The sequence below is a fragment of the Rhinolophus sinicus genome, chromosome 7 (genome assembly GCF_057876585.1).
Source record: "Rhinolophus sinicus isolate RSI-liver-muscle chromosome 7, RSI-T2T, whole genome shotgun sequence".
Taxonomy (NCBI): Eukaryota; Metazoa; Chordata; class Mammalia; order Chiroptera; family Rhinolophidae; genus Rhinolophus; species Rhinolophus sinicus.
The window spans coordinates 31670573-31694501 of NC_142507.1; the positions used below are offsets into that span (position 1 = coordinate 31670573).

The following is a 23929-nucleotide window of genomic DNA, read 5'->3' on the forward strand; positions in this document are numbered from 1 at the left end:
TTTCTCTAAAATGTAAGAAGTCAGCCAGTCACTTTAAGGAAATTACCTGGTAGTATTTTTTTAGTCCAAACTAAAATTGCATCTTTAAACCAAAAATTTGAATTTTGGGAAACTTTTATCCACCACTATGAGCTTGACAGCTTTGCCACAATTAAAGACTTTTTTAATTTTAATTTTTAAATTTTTCAATATTATATTAATTTCAGGTGTACAGCATAGTAGTTAGACATTCATAAAACTCATGAATTGATTCCCTCATAAGTCTAATATACACCTGACACCATATATAATTACAGTATTACTGACTATATTACCTATGCTGTACTTTACATTCCCGTGACTCTTTTGTAACTGACAATTTGTATTACTTAACCCTTCACCTTTTTCACCCACCCCCTCAACCATCAGTTTGTGCTCTCTAAGTCTATTTATGACTTTTGTTTTTGTTTTTAGATTCTATGTGTATGTGCAATCATGTGGTATTTTGTCTTTCTCTGCCTGATTCATATCAATGGTGACAGTTAACAAATGTCATTTTCCCCTATTGTACAACAGCAAAATATTTGGAAACTATGCATAACTCAGTGAGTCAGTACTTTCTAAATGACCAATGTGGACTGCTATATAATCATGTATAAGTAAGACTCACTCAAAGTACAAGATAGACTAAATGGATTTTAATGTAATAAAAAACAAAAATGTTCGTTGATATCATTTCAGATGTTGCAAATGATCTTGAAGAAACTATCATTTGTTGAGTTTCAGTGAAGAATAGAAAAATAATATCCCTAATTCTGCGAAAAGGATATTTTCTAACTACTTATCTGCATAAGGCAGGATTTTCTTTACATAATTCAGCCAAAGCGACATATCATAATAGAATACAGAAGCAGAAATGAAAATCCAGCTGTCTTCTATTAAGCCAAATAAAGAAATCTGCAGAAGGGAAATCCAATGCCACACTTCTTGCTGGCATATTTTTGTTTTGGAAAATACTTATTTTTCATAAAAATGGTATCTATGTTAGCATGTAATAGGTTTATGTATTTTTAAAGGAATTAATAAACAAATATTTTTTTATTTTAGTTTTAATTTCTAATTCGACAAATGCCAAAAGCTATGACCCACATAAACAAAAGCCAATCATTTTTAAGAATGTGAAGGGATCCCGGGACCAAAAACATTGAGACCAGATGCTATAGGCCCACCTACTCCTTTCTTAGCCTACACATAATTTCTCTGTTTTTTACTGGAAAATTAGAACTGAAATACTTTCCCTTTTTGTTTCTCAGTTCACTTTTTCATGAGTCACACAGGAAACATGTTCCTTAAATGTGTCTTATGAATTCCCTCATACATAAGGAGAGGAAGACCATATCTTAGCAGGAGAAAACTGCCTGCTGCACCAAAAGGAAGTAAATCCAAGTCTGAGAACCGTGTTTTTAGCCACTTCAGCCACAACCACAGACAGGGCTAAGCCTACTTCACCCTCCTTCATGGACCTAGTCCATGCAGACAGGAGCTAGATCCACCTAGGATATTTTTTCATGGCTCAATTCAGCTAGAACTCTTCAGGAACCCCACTACCATTCTAGATTTCCTTCCAAGTGAGTGGAGAAATCATTTGACATCATATTTGGGAGAGCAAGATGCTGGTGGCAAGAAGAGCCAGCAACGTTCTCTGTAATTCCAATTGCCCAAACAGCATAAAAGGTACAGCTAGGATTCCAGAATTCTCTTTGTCGATTCCAAACAGAGAGAAAAAACTTACTGAGTTGGGGTATACTGTGGGAGGGCTGATTTCTGCCTATCCTGCAGCATATCTGGGGTTGAACAGATTGGGCTAGGCCAGGAAAATTTACCAGAAAAGACATTCAGGGCAGGAGACGTAAAATAATTCTGATAGGTCTGTCTTTACAGGGAAAAGGGGGACTGAATGAAGCTTTCTTTCTGGGGCCTGATCATATAGCCATGGCCTTAAATATATTAAAGTCAATATCTTAAAACCTTCAATATCTTAAAACCTAAAAGTCAAATAACTTGTCACAGGTGTCATAATTTTATTACGATCGTAATGATGACTAAATGATTCCCACCAATATCTGCATGTATACTTTAGCAATCCCCAATTCATAAAGAAATTGTGAACTAAGTCCTTTGTTAGGATTTCAGCATAAATCCGAGAGAAAAAATGTTCTAAATGGCAGCTAGTTAAAAGAACTGTATTTTATATATAAGCTAGACTAAAACACTTTGTGAGTTGGTATAAGAACCTAATAATTACACTGTTTCCACAGGAAAAATCAGCACATTTTCTAACCATGAACTCTCAGTTTGAGGTGCACACCAAAGCATTCATAGTGGTGAATACACTTGAAACTATTAATTAAAGGCAAAATCCAGAGATTCTTAGATTCTCCTGATTCCCCTTATAAAAGGATTCTCTGGAGATAAGGACCTTCACTCAGTGTCAGCCGAGAAGAGTGGCTCTAAAAGTAAAATTGGAGTAGAGGAAAAGAAAGGAAAGAAAGCAGCAGCTTACCTGTGGTCAAGATGATTAAAGTCCTGTAAATTCAATTCCCGGGTGTCTTGTGTCAGATAAATTGTATCCACATCCTATTTGAAATATAATTCAGTAATGTAAATAGTCCAGGCAAATGACCAGGGAAGCAAAAGAGATGCAAAGAGAATCAGACAATGACATAGGCAGATTTTTATGTAATCTGAGCAAGGAAGATTGTAAGCAAAAATATGAATGGTGGGAAAAAGATAGAGAAATAATCCAGCCAAATATTGGCGTATTCTCCAGGTGTATGTATATGTTTGTGTGTGAGAGAGAGTGTGAGTGTGTGTGTGTGTGTGTGTGTGTGTGTGTGTGTGTACGCGCATGCATGTATACACATACACTTACCCACTGTACTTCTTCCCTGTATGGAAACCCCAGCCAATCACAAACACAGGCATACATCTGAGAAAATCCACCTGAAACATACAACAGAAATGTGACAAATTTTCAGCTAAACGATTTTTAAATTAAAACTTAAAAGCTTAAACATGGCCGACGTCGACAAAGCTGATCATTTCTTCTCTTTGGGAAAAAACAAGATTCTCCTCCCTGTTCTACAGTAGGTACAGAGCAGAATGCAATACAGCTTAAATACAGGACTTCTGTCCACAAATCTAGTTTGTACGGTGTTAATTATACCTTAAACCTAACTGCACCTTTACAGTAGTATACTAGGAATAGACTTCTCTTCCTGGCTGGGGGACATTCATGCAGCCATTTATTTTTGGTTTTAAAATGCGTGCTCACCACAGGGGCCCTGCTCGGCCACAGTCTGGCTGTCCCACAGAGCCTGAAGACTGGCCAGCCGCTCAGATGGCTCCATGAACACTTTCTTCATGATTCTCCTGTAAAATTAACAATAAGACCAATGAACTTCAAAAATCAAGTGTTTCGAGCTGCACATAGAAATCTATTTTGTGATATGCCTTTTTTCAAACAAAGATAAGCATCACTTCAATTTTGGTCAATATAATTCTATTTTTTGAGTACGAGGAAGGTGGAAATCTATAGGAACTTAATAATAAACTCTGTCATTTAACTTCGCTTTGTAAGCTAAAGGCATCTAGCAATGTTATTTAGTTGTTTTATAACATTAGAGTTTATTAAAATACTTAGAAAATAGTGTGTTCTACTTAATGAATTGTTACTACATTATGTGTATACTAAATATAAATTATTAACTTTCAAAGAATTAAAGTTCAAATCTCCTCCTCTGCCCTTCCATTGTACCTTGCACAAGTGCCCCTCAAGAAACTGAGCATTTCATGTTGGAAGATCTGTTCTTTTCATTCTCTCTCCCCCTGGACCATTACTCCTTTGGAGTAGAGAACTTGTCTAATTCACCCCCAAAATTGTATTAAATGTCTACAGTCTGCCAAGACCATTTTTATCCTTACAACCTGACAAAGGTCCTGCCCACACACAAAGAGGCAGAACAAAGGAGCAGTTAAAAGTGCAGCCAACCACCATTTATTCACAGAACTGGCAAAATAAGAGGACTTACCCCATGGGGCATTGACCAGAAAGAAAGAAATTAGTACCTGTTAAGTTATCAGAACAGCCCCTGGTGCATGGTCAAGTCTTTACAGATATTAGCTGATGCCGTCATAGTTATCACATAGGAATCGTTCAGTGAATAATTTGTGAGTTCAGTAATTCACCCCCAAAATTGTACTAAATGTCTACAGTCTGCCAAGACCACTTCCCATGTACTAGGTAGGCATACAGCCATGAACAATATAAATACTGTCCATGCCCTCGTGAAGCGAGCCAGGCAAATAAACAGGGAATACAAGAAGTGGTAATATGGGAAATTCAGGGTGAAAGTTGGGGGCCGAAGAAGGGGCACTTAACTCATTCTCTGGCGGGGGGAGGGCAGTGGAGTACGGGGAGCTTGGAAGTGCCCCTCAGTGTATGATTGAAGGAGGAAGAAAGGGTTAATCAGGTGAAGCATGAGGAGTGAGTGTTTCAGGAAAAGGGACAGCAAGTACCAGAAACTGAATATAGTTCAAAACAGTGAGCAGATAACATGTGATAGGGAGGGGTAACAGAGGAGTCTGGGAGCTAAGCAGGAACCAGAAAGCATGGTGAGCCTTGGAGGTCAAATTAAGGGGTTTGGGTTTTATTCTCAAGGGAATGAGGAGCCATGGAAAGCCTAAACAGGGAGTATGAGATTAGATAAGCACTGTAAACAAGTATCTGGGGAGCTGGGTAGATCAATCTTTGGCAATAAAGAGAGAAATAACTTGAGAAATTACAAAGAAATTTCTGGGAGTGTAAGAAACTAGTAAGAGGGAAGGTAATGAGTTTTGGTGACACCACACTGGAGAGCTGTGGGATATTCTCCTATAACTCTCAGCAGCCCCATACATGTGGAGAAGAGGCAGCTGGCTTGCTGCAGGGTCACAGGTTTTCCAGGCAGGCAAGCCAGAAAAATAATGGAGGACAGAGGGAGTTGAGCATATGAGAGGGCCAAGCCAGTAGACACTGTGGGCTAAGCAGTCAGAAAGGGAAGGCAGGAAGGGATGAAGAGGGGGAAAGGCCAAGGGATCCATGGCTGGGTGGCACCCCGAAAGTCCAAATGCTGGTATATGCAAGGGAGAGAAAAGTGAGAGGACCAGAGGCTACAGTCATAAAGGGGTGACTAAGTTGTGACTTCACCATGAGAGGAGCTGTTCCTGGAGATGACAAGGTCTAGGGTGTGGCCATGAGAATAATGTGGAGATGACCAGGTCCTGGGCTGTGAAGAAGGATACTAGCAGGTTAGAATCACCCAGGACAAGGACAGGACCTAGGTGCAAAGTGGTGAAATACACATACTAAATCGTACAGAACATAGTTTGCTCTTTATGTTCTGTAATGATTTATGTTCAATAATGATTTAAAAGCACTTCGACTACGTAAGATGCTTTCAGTTATCGTGAATGTCAATCCCCTGTAGAGCAGAAGAAAATGTCCCCAGTTATTTCTGTTTTCTGATTGGATAGATTTCAAATAAAACGTGTTTAGAGCCTGACAAGGTGCCCGTTGACATGCTCTAGCCTACAGAAAACCTTGACTATATCCCAAAGCAGGTAAATACAAACATTGTGCTGCCATGGCAATATTCCTCCTGCTTCTTTGAAATCTTAATCACTGAAGCATAACCAGGTATACCCAAAGGATGTTGAATGCCATGGATTCCTTCAAATTCTTAGGTAAACGCACAGTCTCTCCAAGTGCAACATGATCTTTCTGTTTTACCTGAAACACCAGCTATTAAGTTCCATTATTCTAAAAGTCCTTAATGCGCGGGGTGACTGTGTGTATAAGAGGACATTCACCATGAAAGTCATAATACAGAATCTGGCCATTTGGAATGGCTTATCCTGGTTCAGTACTGTCATCCTGGTGTTTCAGTGACATTATTTTCTGGTGACATAAAGACAGTTAAGTCAGATATTATGCAAAGAAAAGGCAGAGCTGTGACTTCATCTAAGATCATATTTCTCTTCTAAAATTCTTGCTTTATTTCTGCAAACTGCAGGGCATGCTATTTCAATGACATAGAATGAAATTTCGCTAGTCAAAAGCAGGAAGAAAATAAGAGAAAAATCTTTGGCAGGAAGCTGGTAGATTAACAATAGGAACCTGGCAGTCCAGGATTATAGGGAGAAACAAACAAATCTTCAGGGCAGATTCAAGAACCAGAGCCTCAATTTTACTCCAAAAACAACATTGGATATTCACACTCAGGGGTAAGGAAGAATCAACTATAGAGTGAGAGAAGCAGCAGCTAGTGTAAAGTCTGTGTGAACAGGCCCTGCTGTGAGGACACTGCACCTGGTGGTTTGTTAACCTTCAAAACCACTTTTCAAATCGGTCCGAGCTTTTCCAAGTAGCTCTACTTCTATAACAGTTCTCACCTGCCTTTTTTAAGGAACTGAAAAAAATTTAGATTTCAGGAACTATAGGAGTCTCATGGCACAACTATATTTGTTTACATAAGAGATAAAGTTGTAAGAAATAAATTTCCAGAAGGTAGCAACTGTTTCTTATGTGTTCTAACACCATGCACAGAAACAGGGAGTGAGAGGAAAATCTACCCCACACACATTGTTTTCTACCTGTAGCTAATTAACAGCGATAAGCCCATCTGTATGTGCATCACAGGGCACCAGCTCACACATGCAGAGTGTGACAGACACAGGATTTGCTGTCAGAGTAGCTGCCATAACAGGTAAACCAAAGTCCTAGTAAACAGATATGTCAGGCCTGCCACACATGTGCAGGCGGTACTATATAGTGGGATCAACTATATTTACATTATGTGCATTAAATTTACACAAGACTCAGAAAACAATTCTATGTGGCAAGGAACAGTGAACTAGATGACATGCACACCAGATCTCTATGCAAACCTCGCGCTTAAATTGTGGACATCAAAAAATTGTAAATTATTTTAATCACATTAATTGACTGATTTAAAATTCACTTCCAGTGCTCATCCTATGTAATATAGCAATTGTCTACAGAACAGTACATGTTTTAATGATGCAAACCACATCACAACAGAATGCTCTATCTACTGCTTTAGAAAAGTGAGGGGAGGGGCCGGCCCAGTGGCTCAGGCGGTTAGCGCTCCATGCTCCTAACTCCGAGGGCTGCCGGTTTGATTCCCACATGGGCCAGTGGGCTCTCAACCACAAGGTTGCCAGTTCAACTCCTCGACTCCCGCAATGGATGGTGGGCTCTGCCCGCTGCAACTAAGGTTGAACACGGCACCTTGAGCTGAGCTGCTGCTGAGCTCCCAGATGGCTCAGCTGGTTGGAGAGCATCCTCTCAACCACAAGGTTGCCGGTTTCGACTCCCCCAAGGGATGGTGGGCTGTGCCCCCTGAAACTAGCAATGGCAACTGGACCTGGAGCTGAGCTGTGCCCTCCACAACTGAGATTGAAAGGACAACAATTTGACTTGGAAAAAAGGCCTGAAAGTACACAGTATTCCCCAATAAAGTCCTGTTCCCCTTCCCCAATAAAATCTTTAAAAAAAAAAAAAAAAAAAAACAGAAAAGTAAGGGGACTACCACAACCTATAAAAAGCAACTTTCTTCTGTTTACACATAAACTCCTATTTTGCCACTTTTTTCACAATAATCTCACCTTTCATACTTCAATCAGCTTTTGACTTCATGAAGGGATTTGCAAAACTATTTTTATTATAGTAGTAAAGAAACATTGTCCCAACATACTGATGCTAACAGTCAGCCGACTTTCAAATGTGTCACACATATGAAAGACTAATGAAACATAAAAAATCATGTGATAAGATTACTATTCTGTCACCTAAAGAAGATTTTACTACATTTAACCAAAAAAATATCAAATTACAAAAAAGCAATCATATTACATATAAACATATAATAAGAAAAAATCATAAACATCAAAAATGTCCCCTATAAACATCACCAATTTCCTTTTGACCATGTGGGCTTTTATTCTGACGCCTCTAGGTAACTGCACACCGTATATAGCTCAAGTTTCTGGAGCACTGTTTAAGTAGTTTCCATGAGTTAACTAAATCCTCACAAAACCTATTAGTACCATTATTCGCATTTTATAGATGAGGACACTGAGGCATTGAGAAGTGAGTTCACTTGCCTAGAGTCTCATCCCTGCAAGATCCAGTCAATCTGACACCTTCCAGTTCACCTTGAGGCTCTCTCCACTCAAGTCCATAAAGCAGGGTTGGAAAATTGGTTCTCCCTAAGTGTAACTATCATCTGACTGTAAAGGTAAAAAGCCTTCCCTGACTTCCTAGTGCCTCTGCAATTGGGCCTCACCCTTATCTCACAGTCATATCTGCAGGCTCTCAATTCCACTTAGGTTAGGCTATTGCTGTCCCCTGAAGCAGGCTGCAGCTGCACCTGCCCTCCCTCTGTGCTTCCAGCATCCAGTCACACAGTCCTGGCCATCTGACCACAGAACTCTCCCCAGGTATATCCCTGACAAAAGCCCTCCTCTCAAAAAAGGAGGAAAACAAACACAAATCAAATATATTTTTCTTTTCTAAAAATTATTTGTTATTATTTTTATTAGTTTCAGCTATACAAAACAACATAATGATTAAACATTTACATTCCTCACAAAATAACCCCAACTAGTCTACTACCCATCTCACACCGTACATAGCTAGTACAATACCATAGACTGTATTCCCTATGCTGTCCTTTGCATCCCATGACCATATATACACACATATATATTTTTTTTTTAATTATAGTTCACATTCAAAATTATTTTATACCAGTTTCAGTGCAGTGGTTAGGCATTTATATAATTCATGAAGTGATCACCCTGGTAAGTCTAGTACCTGACCCCAGTCACAGTTTTTACAACATTATTGACTATACTCCCCATATTGTATTTCAAATCCCGGTGACTGTTTTATGTCTACCAATTTGTACTCCCTAATCCCTTCACCTTGCTCACCCATACCCTCAAAGCCACTCCCATCTAGCAACCATCAGTTTGTTCTCTGTATCTATGAAGCTACTTCTGTTTTGTTTGCTCGTTTATTCTGTTCTTTAGATTCCACATATAAGTAAGATTATATGGTGTTTGTCTTTCTCAGTCTGACTTTATTTCACTTAGCATGTCTCCACTCCATCCATACTATTGCAAATGTAAGAGTTAATGGCAGAGTTAAACTCCATTGTATAAATGTACCACAAGTTCTTTATCCAATCGTCTGTTGATGGGCATTTCGGTTGTTTCTATATCATGGCTACTGTGAATAGCATTTCAGTAAACACAGGGGTGCATATATTTTTTTCGAATTAGTGTTTTGCATTTCTCTGGAGAAATACCCAGGAGTGGAATAGCTGGGTCATAAGGTAGTTCTATTTTTAATTTTTTGAGGACCCTCCGTACTGTTTTCCACAGTGGCTGCACCAATTTGCAATCCCACCAACAGAGTGCACGTGGGTTCCCTTTTCTCCACATCCTCGCCAACACTTGTTGTTTGTTGATTTATTGATGATAGACATGTTGACAGGAGTGAGATGACATCTCATAGAGGTTTTAATTTGCAATTCTCTGAAGGTTAGTGACATTGAGCAACTTTTCGTGTGTCTATTGGCCATCTGTATGTTCTCTTCACAAACTGGATTGTTTGCTTTTTTGTTGTTGAGTTGTATGAGTTTTTAAATAAATTTTGGATATTAACCCCTTATCAGATGATATCTTTTAGTTTTGTTGATGATTTCCATTGCTGTGAAAAAAACTTTTCAGTCTGATGTAGTCCCATATGTTTATTTTTTCTTTTGTTTCCCTTGCCCAAGAAGATGTATCAATAAAAATATTACTAAACGTAATGTCTGAGAGTTTATTTCCTGTATTTTCTTCTAGGAGATTTATGGTCTCAGAATTTACATTTAAGTCTTTAATCCATTTTGAGTTTACTCTTGGCATAAGAAGGTGGTCCAGTTTTCCCAGCACCATTTATTGAATAGACTGTCTTTAGCTCAATGTAAATTCTTTCTTCCTTTGTCATAGATTAAATGACCATATAGGCATGGATTGCCTTCTGGGCTCTCTATACTTACTGTTCCATTGATTTATATGTCTGCTTTTGTGCCACTACTATGCTGTTGTGATTACTATGGCCTTGTAGCATAATTTGATATCAGGTAGTGTGAAACCTCCAGCTTTATTCTTCTTTCTCAGGATTGCCATGGTTATTCAGGGTCTTTTATGATTCATATAAATTTTATGATTATTTGTTCTAGTTCTGTGAAAAATGCCATTGGGATTTTGATATAGATTGCACTGAATCCATTGATTGCTCTGGGTAGTATGGACATATTAACTATATTAATTCTTCCTCTCCATCAGTATGGTATATGCTTCCATTTATTTGTATCTTCTTTAATTTCTCTCGTCAATGTCCTCTAATTTTCTGAGTACAGGTCTATCACTTCCTTAGTTACATTTATTCCTAAGTATTTTTTTGCCAATAGTTACAAATGGGATTGTTTTCTTAATTTCTCTTTCTGATAGTGTGTTAGTGGTGTATAAAAATGCAATCGATTTCTGAATATCAGTTTTCTATCTGGCTACTTGACTGAATTCATTTATCAGGTCTAATAGTTTTTAGGTGGAATCTTTTGGGTTCTCTCTATATAGTATCATGTCACCTGCAAATAATAACAGTTTTACTTCTCCCTTTCCCATCTGGATGCCTTTTATTTCTTTTTCATATCAGATTGCTGGGGCTAGCATTTACAATACTGTGTTGAATAAAAGTGGTGAAAATGGGCATCCTTGTCTTTTTCTTGATCTTAATTTGTAAGCGGGCATTTTCCCACCAAATCGCGTCATAACGCGGGGCTTTTTTGACATTTTCTCGCTAAAATTAGACTTTCTGTAAAATATTCATATCTTTCGATCTATTTGATATTTTTCTATGAAACTTTCAGTGTTTTAGTTTAAAAAGAGGTCTCTATTTATTTACTTTGCAAAATTTTTGCCGGTTCCAACTAGAGGCGATATGACGAGTTTACTCGTTTCCCGCAAAAAATGTGTTAAGGAGAATGTTTTTTAGCTTTTCCCCATTGAGTATGATGTTAGCTGTGGGTTTGTCATATATGACCTTTATTATATTAACATGTGTTCCCTCTATTCCCACTTTGCTGAGAGTTTTTATCATAAATGAATGCTGGATTTTGTCAAATGCTTTTTCTGCATCTATTCATATGGTTTTTATTTTTCATTTTGTTTACATGGTGTATCATGTTAACTGATTTGTAGACATGGATCCAATCTTGCATATCAGGAATGAATCCCACTCAATAGTGGTGTATGATCTTTTAAATGTACTCCTGAATCCAGTTAGCTACTATTTCATTGAGGATTTTAGCATCTATATTCATTAGGGAATATCGACCTATAGTTTTCTTTTTTTGTAATGTAATTGTCTAGTTTTGGAATCAGGGTAATGTGGCCTCATAGAATGAGCTTAGGACCCTTCACTCTTCTCTCTTATTTCCTTTCTTTTTTTTTTTTAATAATGTGAGTAGAATAGCTGTTAATTCTTTTTTGAATGTTTGATAAAATTCACTTGTGAAGCCATCTGGTCCAGGACTTTTGTTTGCTGGGAGCTTTTTGATTAGTGACTCAATTTCATTGACAATCATCGGTCTGTTCAGATTTTCTGTTTCTTCTTGATTCAGCCTTGGAATATTGTACGCTTCTCGGAATTTATTCATTTCTTCCATATTGTCCTATTTGTTGGCGTATTATTTTCTTTAAATTTTTTGTATTTCTGCTGTGTCCACTGTAACTTTTCTTTCATTTCTGATTTTATTTGGGTCCTCCCTCTTTTTTTATCGACGAGTCTGGTTAAAGGTTTGTCAATTTTGTTTATCTTTTCAAAAGCCCAGCTCTTGTTTTTTTCTGGCACTTATATGATGCGAATGTTTGTTAAATTCCATGTTGTCCCACAGGTCCCTTAAACTATCTTCATTTTCCTTCTTCTTTTTTTTTGTTCTGATTGGGTGTTTTCTGCTATTCTGCCTTCTAAATCGCTGCTTTGATCCTCTGGTTCATCTAATCTGCTCTTGATTCCCTCTAGTGCATTCTTCATTTCAGTTATTGTATTCTTTATTTCTGACTGGTTCTTTATGGTTTCTATGTCCTTCTTTATGCTTACTATCTCTTTGTTGAAACTCTCATGAAGTTCCTTAAGGATTCTTATAACCAGTGTTTTAATCTCTGTTTCTGGGAGGTTGGTTGCCTCCATTTCATTTAGTTCTATTTGTTGAGGTTTCTCCTGTTCTTTTATTTGGGACATGTCTCTTGGTTTCCACATTCTGGCTGCCTCTCTGTGTTTGCTTCTATGTATTAGGTAGATCTCCTATGCCTCTCAGTCTTCCTTGGGTGACCTTATGTAGTATATGTCTTGTGTGGTCCAATGGTGCAATCTCCCTCATCTCATGTTCATGTATTCCAGGACTGTCCTTTGAGGGGTTGTGTGTGTTCTCCTGTTGTAGTTAAGCCTTTATTGTTTTGGCACATCAGTGGGTGTGACTGACTCCCAGGCATACTGACTACGAGGATTGGCTACACCCACAGTGTATGAGCTACTGTGTGGGGGCTGACCCCTCGGAGGGGGATTCACACCGGCCGGCTCTTGTACTTGTTGAGACTCCCCTTTTTGGGTGTGCCACTTGTGGAGTTAACCAGTAGTGCTCTGGTGTGGTCTGAAGTTGGTCTCTGGGTGTGCTGTTTCTGGTGTCTCTTGGAAGGGGTTCCCATGCAGGCCAACTTTAGCCTTGCCTGTGACCAGCCTGTGGCTACCTGATAGGAGCCACAAAGGTATATGTGGTTGGCTGCTGACTGTGCTCGTCCTGGAGGCATGTGGGGATGCCCTTGCTGTGAACCAAGGCCTGCCTCCACCAGTACTGGGCCTGTGGCAGCTTAGCAAAAGGCCCAAGGCCCCCTAGACCTATTGCCATCTACCAGCTGCCCATAAGGCTCAGCCATTGAAAGAACCTCCTTAGGTGTGTGGGTTGGTCTGGTTGACCCAGTGTTGAGAGTACCTTCAGTGATGCAGCATTAGCTGGACGGCGCATGGTCCCAGGGAGTCACAAGGTATGGTAGGTAGTCTTTACCAGGTTAATGCAGATTCAGTTCACATGCCAATGACAGACCTGTAACCACTTCGCACAATGCCCTAAGAACACCACAGCCAGCCACTGCTTTCCTCGGGCTCGCAGATCCCTAGAGCTGCCCAAGAGAGGCTATAGCACAAATCTGTGGCTCAGTGGCCACCGTCAAAAGTCCTTCAGGCAGACACGAGCAATCCCATCCTGTAACAGGCTTCCACGGCTTGTGGGCCATGGCCAGTCACCCAAGAGCTGAGAGTGCCACTGGCAATGCAGCTCTAGGTGGGCAAGGTAGGGTTCCAAGGAGACACGGAGTGTGGATGGTGGTTTTTTCAAAGTTAATGCAATTTTCATTCTTGCACTGGTGCCAGGCCCATGACCAATGCACAAAAACTCCCTAAGAACACCATGGCTAGCCATCCCTTGTCTCAGGCCCACAGGTTCCCACGAGCCTCTCAAGAGAAGATGTGGCACAGGTTGTGGCTTACTCACTGCCAACCACCAAAAGTTCCCTGGGCCACCATAGGTCATCCGCTGCTATAGAAGGTTTCCGCAGCTTGTGTGGCAGGGCTGGCCACTCAGCAGCTGTTGAGTGCCCTGGGTGATGCAACACTAGCTGTGCAGCACAGGGACCCAGGGCATTCCTAAGGTGGTGCGCACACACTGATTTTACCAGACCAATGGTGTTTCAGACTTGGCCTGTTGTGGGGGGGGGGGGGGGGGGTTCAACATAGAAAAGATGGCACCCTCCTGTAGGTTACATGTGAGGCAGGCTCCACACAAAGATAATGGCTGCTGTCCCTCAGCCCTTGCCTCAAAGCCACACAACTCAGTCTTTCCCTGTATGTCTCTGGTGCCTCTCGAGTTGTTGCTCCTCCACCAGAAACCAGGTGAGTGTTTGCAAGCGAGTGGGTCTGTGTGCGGGCCCTTTAAGAGGGCATCTGGGTTTCCAGCCACCTTTCATCTCGCCAGGACAGGCAGACAGAATAGAGTCCTCGCTGATTTTCACTGCCAGATGTTGTGGGAACTCCTCCTGGCATAGGATCCCTAGGCTGGGGAGCCTGGTGTGGGGCTGCAACCCTTCCCTCTTCTGGGGGCACCTCTACCACCAAGGTGTTCCTCCTAATGTTCAGCCACCATCTGTGGGTTTGAGGGCAGCCCGTTTCGCATCTCCGCCTCTACTACCTGTCTCAATGTGGCCTCTCATTTATATCCTTAGTTCTGTTCAGGGGTTCTGTTCAGCTAGTCTTCAGATGATTCTTAAAGTTGATGGTTCTATAATTTATTTGTAATTTTGGTGTGATCCTGTGATGCAGTAGGCATAGCATTTACCTAATCCATCATCTTGGACTATCTCCCCAAAATTATTTTCTCAACATTCAGAGTTAAATGTGACTTCCCCTCCTCTGATATCTGCAGATGTATCACTCTCATCACTATATTATTTGTGGAACGTTCTTACACTATCTTTAGACTATAAACTCTTAGAGGGCAGGAAACATTCTATTCATCTATGTGCCACGAGGAAGTTCTTAAGAGAACATTTTCTAAATTAATTCCAACTTATCCTAGTGACTTAACTTAGTATCAAAAAAGCTAGCTTGGTTTTGGAGAGAAGCCAAGGTGCTTGATATCAGAGAAGCTGAAAACCACAAGGCAAAATAGCTTCCTGAAAACAACTGCTTTGACAGACACCTCTGTGGAGACAGATTAAAACAGCATTCAGACTATAAATATTTCCTGGGTTTCCCTTCACTACCACTGTCTTGGAGGTGAGGCTTCCGATGATAGTGTTGCACAGCAAAGATGAGAACGTTAACAAAGCAATTTTAACAGTGATTAGATATTTTTTATGGCTGCCCTGGCTGTGTTTGTCCTCCTGATTCTTGACTGCTGCTCATCAGACATTTTCCTGTTGACCAGTCCCTGCCAGAAGTGCTCTGAGCATGGAGGGAAATGAGGCTAGGGACCCAAGATCCCCACAACTGGCTCAGGTCATATATTTGATGGACCAATTATTCAAATAAGGCTTGAGGAGTTCAAATATAGTTGCATATTTTCTCCAACTTATTATGAGGTCGCTGGGGACATATTTTATTTTGCATCTTCTATATTATTTATGTAAAGGAACTATTTTCCTTACTGACAGTTTTAACTTCAGGCATACCAGGAATGTAGAAGAGAGGATATGGTTACCTACTTCCTCACCCTGTCTAGTCACAATTACCAACACCAATATAACTATACATTTCCCTGGCCAAAATCATGTAATCTAAGGAACTTCAAGAGTAAAGGCAGAACATATAAGTTACAAAATACCAAGAATTTATTTTGATAAGCTAACTGTGTGTGCTGAATACAAAAATGAAATGAAAGTCAAGTACATCTAAGTTACTTAAATTCTCTGCCAAGTCATTTTCTAAATATAATCTGCACTTTCTTCCACATTGGTACCTTCATTTGAACTGCCTCTCCTTTCCCTACCTCCTCCTGTAAATTTTCTCCATCCTTTTCAGGTAGATCTCCTCTGCATAGCCAGCCTGCGTTCATTCACTGCCCATCTTCACCCAATCACCTACTGTCTCATCTGCTTCGTATCACCTGAGTTTAAGTGTCCATAGTTTGAAGGCAGGGCCACTGTCTGCCAACTTCTATTATGTTCCCAGAACACATCACCCAACTCTATTTAGGCAATGAGTAAGCATGAAATTCATAGGCCTGTGCAAAACGTCAGTGAGTATTTACTACATGCCAAGGACTAGGGATCTAAGATTAATAACAACACAGTCTTTGCTCAAGCAGCTCCCAGGCTAGAAGGAAGGACACTTATATCCTGTGCTCTGTGTCCCTCTTACCTTCTCCTGGATAGTGCTTATTACCCTGTCTCCAGCAACAATCTCTCACTGTTTACTACATTATTCCCCTCGTTATAGCCATATGCTCTAATATCTCCCATTCTGAATACAAACAAAATCTCCTGTAATTCCTCACATGCCTTTAGCTATATTCTATTTGTCAGTTCCCCTTCAGAGCTAAACTTCTCCACAAAGTTTTCTACATGTACCACATCCACTTTCTCACTTCACAATCAGGGCAGTCTGCCTTTCCCTACCAAACACTACAACTGCTCTGGTCAAGGCCTGTGCCCTTCATGGTGTCAACTCAGTGGACACCCTCAGCATGTCCAATACCTAGTGTCAGTCTGCAATCACCAGTCCTTCCTTCAGAAAGTCTTCCAGGCTCTGGTTTTCCAAGGGAATCCTTACCCAACTCCCTTTTAGGCTCTTCCCCTTTAACTTGACCTCTAAGTGTTGGGCTCATTGTCAAGACACTTTCTCTCTCTAGGTGACCTCATCAACAGTCATGCAGCAAGATCCTCTTTACACTAATGACTCTCACCTCTGCTACATTTCCAGATGTGGACCTTCTCTGTAAGCTCCAGCCTCACATATCTAACTGCCTACCTGATGCCCCCACCTAGATATTTAAGAGAAGAAGGAAGTGTGAGAGAGGAACTAAGAGAAGGGGTAGGAGGAAGGCATGTTCTTATTCGCCAAACTGAAGAGGAAAAAGTTCTCTGCCCCCCACCCTTCTGCAGGAGAACTCACACTGGAGAAAGGCCAGGAAATATCCTCCGCAGGCAGTAGCCGATGTGAGCCAGCACCTCACTCACATCCTCGGACGAAGCCATCCTCATGGACAAGCTATACTTCTCAGTTTCCACGACCATCTGCAAGAGCCGGATGGGACACTGATTAACAATGATTCCAATTCCTTGAACTTTAAATTTTAAATAACATAAACTATATATTCACACTGATGATATCCACTAATACAATTCTGCTTTTTCAGAAGCACTTCCTTAAAATAACACTCGTGGTTTAAGACTCAAAGGACTATTTGGGTAGAGGGTGGACAGGTTGTCAGAAACACCCAAAAACTGAAGCAAGTGTTGGTAAGGGCCAAACTACACATTCAAACAGACACTCCACAGGTGATAGAGACTGAATTTCCACATTTGCACATGAGTTTTCTTTTTACCAAGATTTTGTCTGGAGATGTCATCATGCAATGGCCTACTGCCCAGTGTAAGTAAGAAATCTCCTTCAGTGGATGCCTGAGGGCAATCTGAGAGGTACCTTTCTTATTTTCTAAATTTGTTTTAAAAACAAGAAACCTTATGAGGTATTTAAATGAAATGTTAAAACCTTTTGCCTGGTAACAAAAGAAAAATAAAACGCTTATAAAAATTTCAACTATCCTAAGAAGAGGGGATACTTGGAAAGGATTACATAAAGGGGACAAAGTAATAAATGTTTAGTGCTAGGTAAAAAGTCATTCTTGTACTTAACTGCTAGAGCTATCCAAAGCTTATACCAAATTTATTCAGACTGGGGTTACACAGCTAGTCCTATAAATAAGTAGAAATGAAAAAAAAAGTGCAGGTTGCAAAAAGACCAACAGGTTGATTATGGACACATTTTAAATAAAAAGAATCAACTTCAATCACTTAAAAATAATATTGCCCTCTTGGATCTCAAAAATATTTACATAAAATGCACTCCCTTTGGATTATCATTGCCTCAAAATCTCATCCATTTACTTCCTGTTGTTACTTAATTTGTACAAAAATTTGATAGGGGAACACACTTTATCAACTAACCAACCGGATTAACAAAGCGGTTTTTAGATTTGCTTTAGGTTCACCTAAAATTAGCCAAATTACAAATAATAACAATCTGTCTTTCAAATTGTTTATGTTAAAAGGAAAAGTAATGCAATTTATTTGTCAAAATGATGAGATCAAAGAGAAAGACTTAAGTGATTTGAGTCCTGAAAACACTACTTTTCCATAAGTACCCTTAGAGAAATCTGTGAACAAGTATATAATGCGTACAACCTCTGTGCCAGTTACTTGGATCCCTATATAAAAAACATATTTTTAAGCCTAATTTGCAGCATGTTCATCAAGAAATTGATAGCATAGGAAGTGTTTACTGATCTGGAGGTGTTTACTGATCAACCACAGGCTACCTCAATGAGGAATCTTAAGTGTAGTTGGCTCAGACGTTCCATATACACCTATCTATGCATGTTTTTAGAAGCAGATACTTTGGGAGACAGCCTGTGTTCTCACCCTGTCCCCAACTTTCCAACCTCAGGTAATTATATTGTTCCCTACAGGGTACTCCTACTTTGGGTGTGAGTAATTAGTAATTAGCTCATTCTAATTCCACTTAATCTTAACACCTCATCATCCTTAATTACACAGGATTGAATAGAGTGACAGGGAAGAAAAAAAGGTGATGGGGGGGAGAGAAATGAAGCCTTCAAATTCAACCTTATATGAAAGCACTGGCACAGCCCTGCATATGTCACCACCTTTGTTAATGCAAAGATAGCAATAAAGTGATGGCAGTGAGACTAACACAGTAAATAATTTCATCATGAAAAAAACCCTCTCAAATACCTCTTTCACTGCTATTTCAGCTGGGGCAAAACAGAATATTTGGAACACATTTTGCTTAAACACCTAGCAGAATACAATCCATGACCTCCAATACACATTTAAAATAATAATAAAAAATATAAGCTATAGTATCTTATTTAAGATTCAAATGTGCCACCCCACCACACCTGCTTTTGTAAGGCAGAACAACCCGACTAAATGCTAAGAGAAGCATTTTTTACTAAACCTCAGCCAATAGATCTGTGAAGTGTTTTTTCCTCCAACAGAAACAGCCATGGGTAATTTGCCAAAAGCATTCTATGACACAGCAAAAAATTAACCTAATAATTAAAATAAAATAAAAATCACAGGTGTTTTAGTTGTGTAAGACACAGTCCAAAAATCCAGTAACTATAAAACTTTATTAACTGCTGGCTTCGATTTACTGACCATGAAGGCAACACCAGAAAAGGCTATGACAATGAGACTTGGAGAATAAGATAAAGGTCTCCCACATTTCCACAAGGAAGAGGAAAATAGCAATAGTAAAAGTCACATTTCACTAACTCAATAACACATCCACTCTCACTCATACGACAAACTATGTATATCCCAGGCATTTTATCTGAATGCAAAAACTATAATTAAATCATGATAAAAATAAGAATGACAAAAGTTAATAAATCCCAGAGGACATTAGAAAAGAATGTCCTAATCAAGGCTAGATCATGAGTGCCACAGGCAAACACTATCAGCCTTATGATATTATTATGTAAGAGAAAATAAAAATTATAAACATCAAGGGTCTGAGGATACACAGGTTGTTAGTTATCAACCTTTAGAATAACAAAATCAAACGGTGCATTTGATGAAAATAAAAATGTCCACCCCAGACATACTGAATCCTGTCGTGTGTGTGTGGGGTGGGGGGGTGGGAGGGGTGAGTGACAGGGAGAAGGGTAGTACTGAAGGTATCATTACCTGGGGTTCTTTTTAAAAATAATTTTGAAACATCAAATTTGGAATATGGAGGGATTCCTGGAAAAGTTGCAGTGTGGGGATGCTCTAGACCGAGTGCTGCCCCCAGTGTCTTTCCACTTCCTCCTGCAGCGGCGGCAGCAGCACTACTTAGCAGAGACAGCAACGTGAAGCTGCACCGGGCAAACCCCCCAGAGTGGTCCTCAGCGGAGAGGGGGGCTCAGCGCCCCGAAGGGGTGTGTGTAGGGTGGGGGCAGCCAGCTGGGACAAGCTGGTGGCCCTGGAAAACCTCCCACACACCCACACACCCCTTTGGTGTTACAGGCTCCCCCTCCAAGAACAGAGGCAGCGAGCAGACGTGTGTGCCTTGCACGGGTCCGCCGGGGAAAGCAGTGGGGACAGAGACCAGCAGCACCTCCTAGTCTTCCCTCCAGTCGAATACAAAGCAAGAATTTAAGAATTAAGACTTCCAGAAAAATGGCGGAGTGAGGTGAGCCTCTGTAAAGCTCCCCTGGAATTTACAAAGAATCGAACAACAAAAACTCCACAAAGGACTCCCTGCACAGCAGACAGGCAAGATGAAGAGGCCCACTACCGACTGAAATCACCTACAGGTGGGAGATTCGCGAGAGTGGAGGAAGGAGGGAAGGGAGAAGTGCGCGGAGACGGAGCCGCGCGGGCGCAGGATGCAGACCCAGCTCAGTGCGCCGAGCTCGCTGCTTCCCGGAACTACCGCAGCTGTGGGAGAGGGAAGAGCTCGGACAGCTAGGGCTCCGCTAGGGCTCCACAGGGCTGAGGGGACACCATATAACACGGCTGAACCCAATGCTCACGGCAGAGACCTCGGAGAAAAGACTGAGGGAAAAGGCTGAAAACGGTAGTTTAAGCCCGCACTACCGAGCAGACAACAGAGCCTTAGGCACTGAGACTAGCCGCCCCCTACCTCCCTTCCCAGAGCTCGCCCCGCCCCCACCTGCCCGGTGCTAGAAGCGAAACAGTAGCAGTGTCAGATCAAAACAACAGAAAATTTGCTATTTTGAGAACTGTGGACTGCAGACACAAATTCACAGCCCAACTGGTTCCGGCAAGGGGGAGAGAGCTGTGGAAGCAGGACCGGCTGTCATGGTGGTCGCTGCCATTGCTCTGGGCCACCTCTCACAACTCACCCCGCCCCTGACCCCACCTATCTAGGCGGATCCCTGCAGGAGTAAACAGAACTGCTGAAACATACGGGCTCTGAATCAGGAGCTGGAAGAGCTTTGGAACATCAAAAGCTCTCCGCATACCCACCGGGACACTGCGCCCTGTGACCTAGACGAACTATTAACAGAGGAGAAACCCGTCTCCCAGGGAATCCCCCCATTGTGTGAGAAGTTGGAGTAGTGCAGAGAAAACATAGCACTACCGTGTGGGAGAAGAAAAATTAGTTGCAGTTGGAGAAATAATAAAACATTCTACCAACAAGTACTGGCAAACAAAAGAAAGACTGCTTTCTACCAACCTGTTGAAGAAGTCACTCCTACAGATGTCTAGGAAGAGAAATAGTAAACCAGTAATCGCCATGAATAACCAAGGCAACAAGATAGCTCAGAAAGGAAGTGAAAAATCTCCAGAGAAGGCACTTAAAGATACAGAAATATGTGACTTAAATGACAGAGAATTCAAGATTGCAGTTCTGCAAAAACTCAATGAGATACAAGAAAACACAGATAGGCAGTTAAATGAACTCAGAAACTCAATCAAAGAACAGCATGAGCATTTTACGAAAGAGATAGAAATTTTAAAAAAGAACCAAATAGAATTTCTGGAGATTAAGAACTCAATAGAAGAAATTAAGAATGAAATAACCAGCTTAGGTAGTAGAGTTGACCAGATGGAGGAAAGAATCAGTGACATCGAAGATAGAAACCTGGAAATGACACAGATAGAAGAAGAAAGAGACTTGAGACTTAAAAGAAATGAAAGAATTCTACAAGAACTTTCTGACTCCATCAGAAAGAGCAATATAAGAATAATGGGCATACCAGAAGGAGAAGAAAGAGAGAAGGGAACAGAGAATATATTCAAACAAATTGTCGATGAGAACTTCCCAAATTTGTGGACAGAACTGGACCCTCGAATCCAAGAAGCAAATAGAACACCTAGTTATCTCAATCCCAACAGGCCTTCTCCAAGGCACATTGTATTGAAGCTGTCTAAAATCAATGACAAAGAAAGAATCCTCAAGGCAGCCAGGGAAAAGAAGATGGTAACTTACAAAGGAAAGCCCATTAGATTATCATCAGATTTTTCAGCACAAACTCTACAAGCCAGGAGGGAGTGGAACCAAATATTCAAACTATTGAAAGAGAGAAATCATGAGCCAAGAATAATATATCCAGCAAAGATATCCTTTAGATATGAAGGAGGAATAAAGACCTTTCCAGACATACAGAAGCTGAGGGAATTTTCTAATACACGACCTGCACTACAAGAAATACTAAAGGAGGCTATTCGACCACCATCAACAGGGACAATTTGTGGCAACCAAAACTCAAAAAGGGGGAGAGTAAAGGCCTGAACCGGAATATGGGAATGGAGAAAGTAAGCGTGCTGAAGAAAATGGAATACTCTAATTATAAAACTTTCTTTTACATAAACTTAAGGGTAACCACTCAAAAAAAATCCAGAACTGAAATATATACTAAAATAAAAGAAGAAACAGAGGGAAACATCATAGAATACCACCACACAGAAATAATAGACAACAACAAAAAGGCAAAGAAACAATGGAGACACAGCCTTACCAGAAAACTAAAGATAGAATGACAGGAAATCCTCACATATCAAAAATCTCCCTAGAGAAACGGGAAGCTTATAACCCATCAAAGGACTCTCTGCTCATCACGCAGAACAGCGAAGAGACTCGCGCAGGGATTTCTTGCAGTGCCCAGCTTAAGAGGCACAAGATTCAACATACCCAGCGGCCAACTCCAGACCAAGCCAGAGTACTACCGGGTTTGACCTACAAGTGACACACTCAGAGGGGATTCTTTACAGGCACATAGAGGCCAAAGGGCAAACCACATCTAAGCGGTCAATCCTCACGCAGCAGAATACCCTGCGTGGGCAAAGCCAAGTCTCACAACTAGTCAGCCTAGGAGTTAACTCCACCTACTCACAAGCGAAAAGCAATTAAGGATCTTCTTTAACAGGACAATATACACAACACAAGAGTCACTTTTAGAGCACACGCAGGGGAGAAGAACGAAGTAGTGCAAGTCAAATATAAAGGACATTTATTATATACTAATCCAGCAAGAACTAAGAACTCCAGGGCACCTATCTAATACATTGAAGCAAACACAGAGAGTCAGCCAGAATGAGGAAACAAAGAAACATATCCCAAATAAAAGAACAGAAGAAACCTTCAGAAATGGAACTAAATGAAGCAGAGGTAACCAAACTGTCAGAGACAGAGTTCAGAATACTGATGATAAGAATGTTTAAGGAACTTAGAGAGGACATCAAGAAGGATGTAGAAATCATAACGAACAACCAGTTAGAACTAAAGAACACAGTTACCGAAATAAAGAACTCACTTGAAGGAATTAACAGCAGGTTAGATGAAGCAGAGGATCGAATCAGCGACTTAGAAGACAAGTTAGCAGAGATCACCCAAACAGAACAACAGAAAGAAAAAAGAATAAAAAACAATGAAGATGGTTTAAGAGACCTATGGGATAACATCAAGCGCAACAACATGCGCATCATAGGAATACCAGAAGGTGAAGAGAAGAAACAAGGGATTGAGAACATATTTGAAGTAATAATGTCTGAAAATTTCCCTAACCTGATGAAGGAAACCAACATACAAGTCCAGGAAGTGCAGAGAGTTCCAACCAGGATAAACCCAAACAGGTCCACTCCAAGACACATTATAGCTAAAATGGCAAAGATTAAAGACAAAGAGAGAATCCTAAAAGCAGCAAGAGAAAGACAGAGGGTTACATACAAGGGAACTCCCATAAGACTATCAAATGACTTTTCTGCAGAAACATTGAAGGCCAGGAGGGAGTGGCAGGAGATACTCAAAGTGATGGAAAACAAAGGCCTACAACCTAGGTTGCTTTATCCAGCAAGGCTATCATTTAAAATTGACGGGGAGATAAAGAGCTTCCCAGAAAAGAATAAGCTAAAGGAATTCATTACCACCAAGCCAGCATTGCAAGAAATACTAAAAGGACTTCTGTAAATAGAAGAAAGACGAAAACAATTTATCCACAAATTTAAAAATGGCAATAACTATGTA

At 40.6% G+C, this 23929-nt stretch overlaps 1 protein-coding gene across 15 annotated transcripts in view; it reads right to left on the reverse strand.

Annotated features, from left to right (window-relative positions):
- The window catches only part of CARMIL1 (capping protein regulator and myosin 1 linker 1), a 352154-nt gene that overhangs the window by 186216 nt on the left and 142009 nt on the right, over positions 1-23929 (reverse strand). For all 15 annotated transcript variants that reach the window (XR_016021728.1, XM_088799443.1, XM_074319291.2 and 12 more), the window contains 4 exons: positions 16820-16941; positions 3314-3411; positions 2912-2982; positions 2543-2616 (listed from right to left, as the gene is read on the reverse strand). Coding sequence is in view for 14 of the 15 variants with exons in the window: in XM_088799443.1 (XP_088655569.1) it covers positions 2543-2616; positions 2912-2982; positions 3314-3411; positions 16820-16941 (365 nt within the window). In the remaining variant the exon portion in view is untranslated. The remainder of the gene's footprint in view (positions 1-2542; positions 2617-2911; positions 2983-3313; positions 3412-16819; positions 16942-23929) is intronic.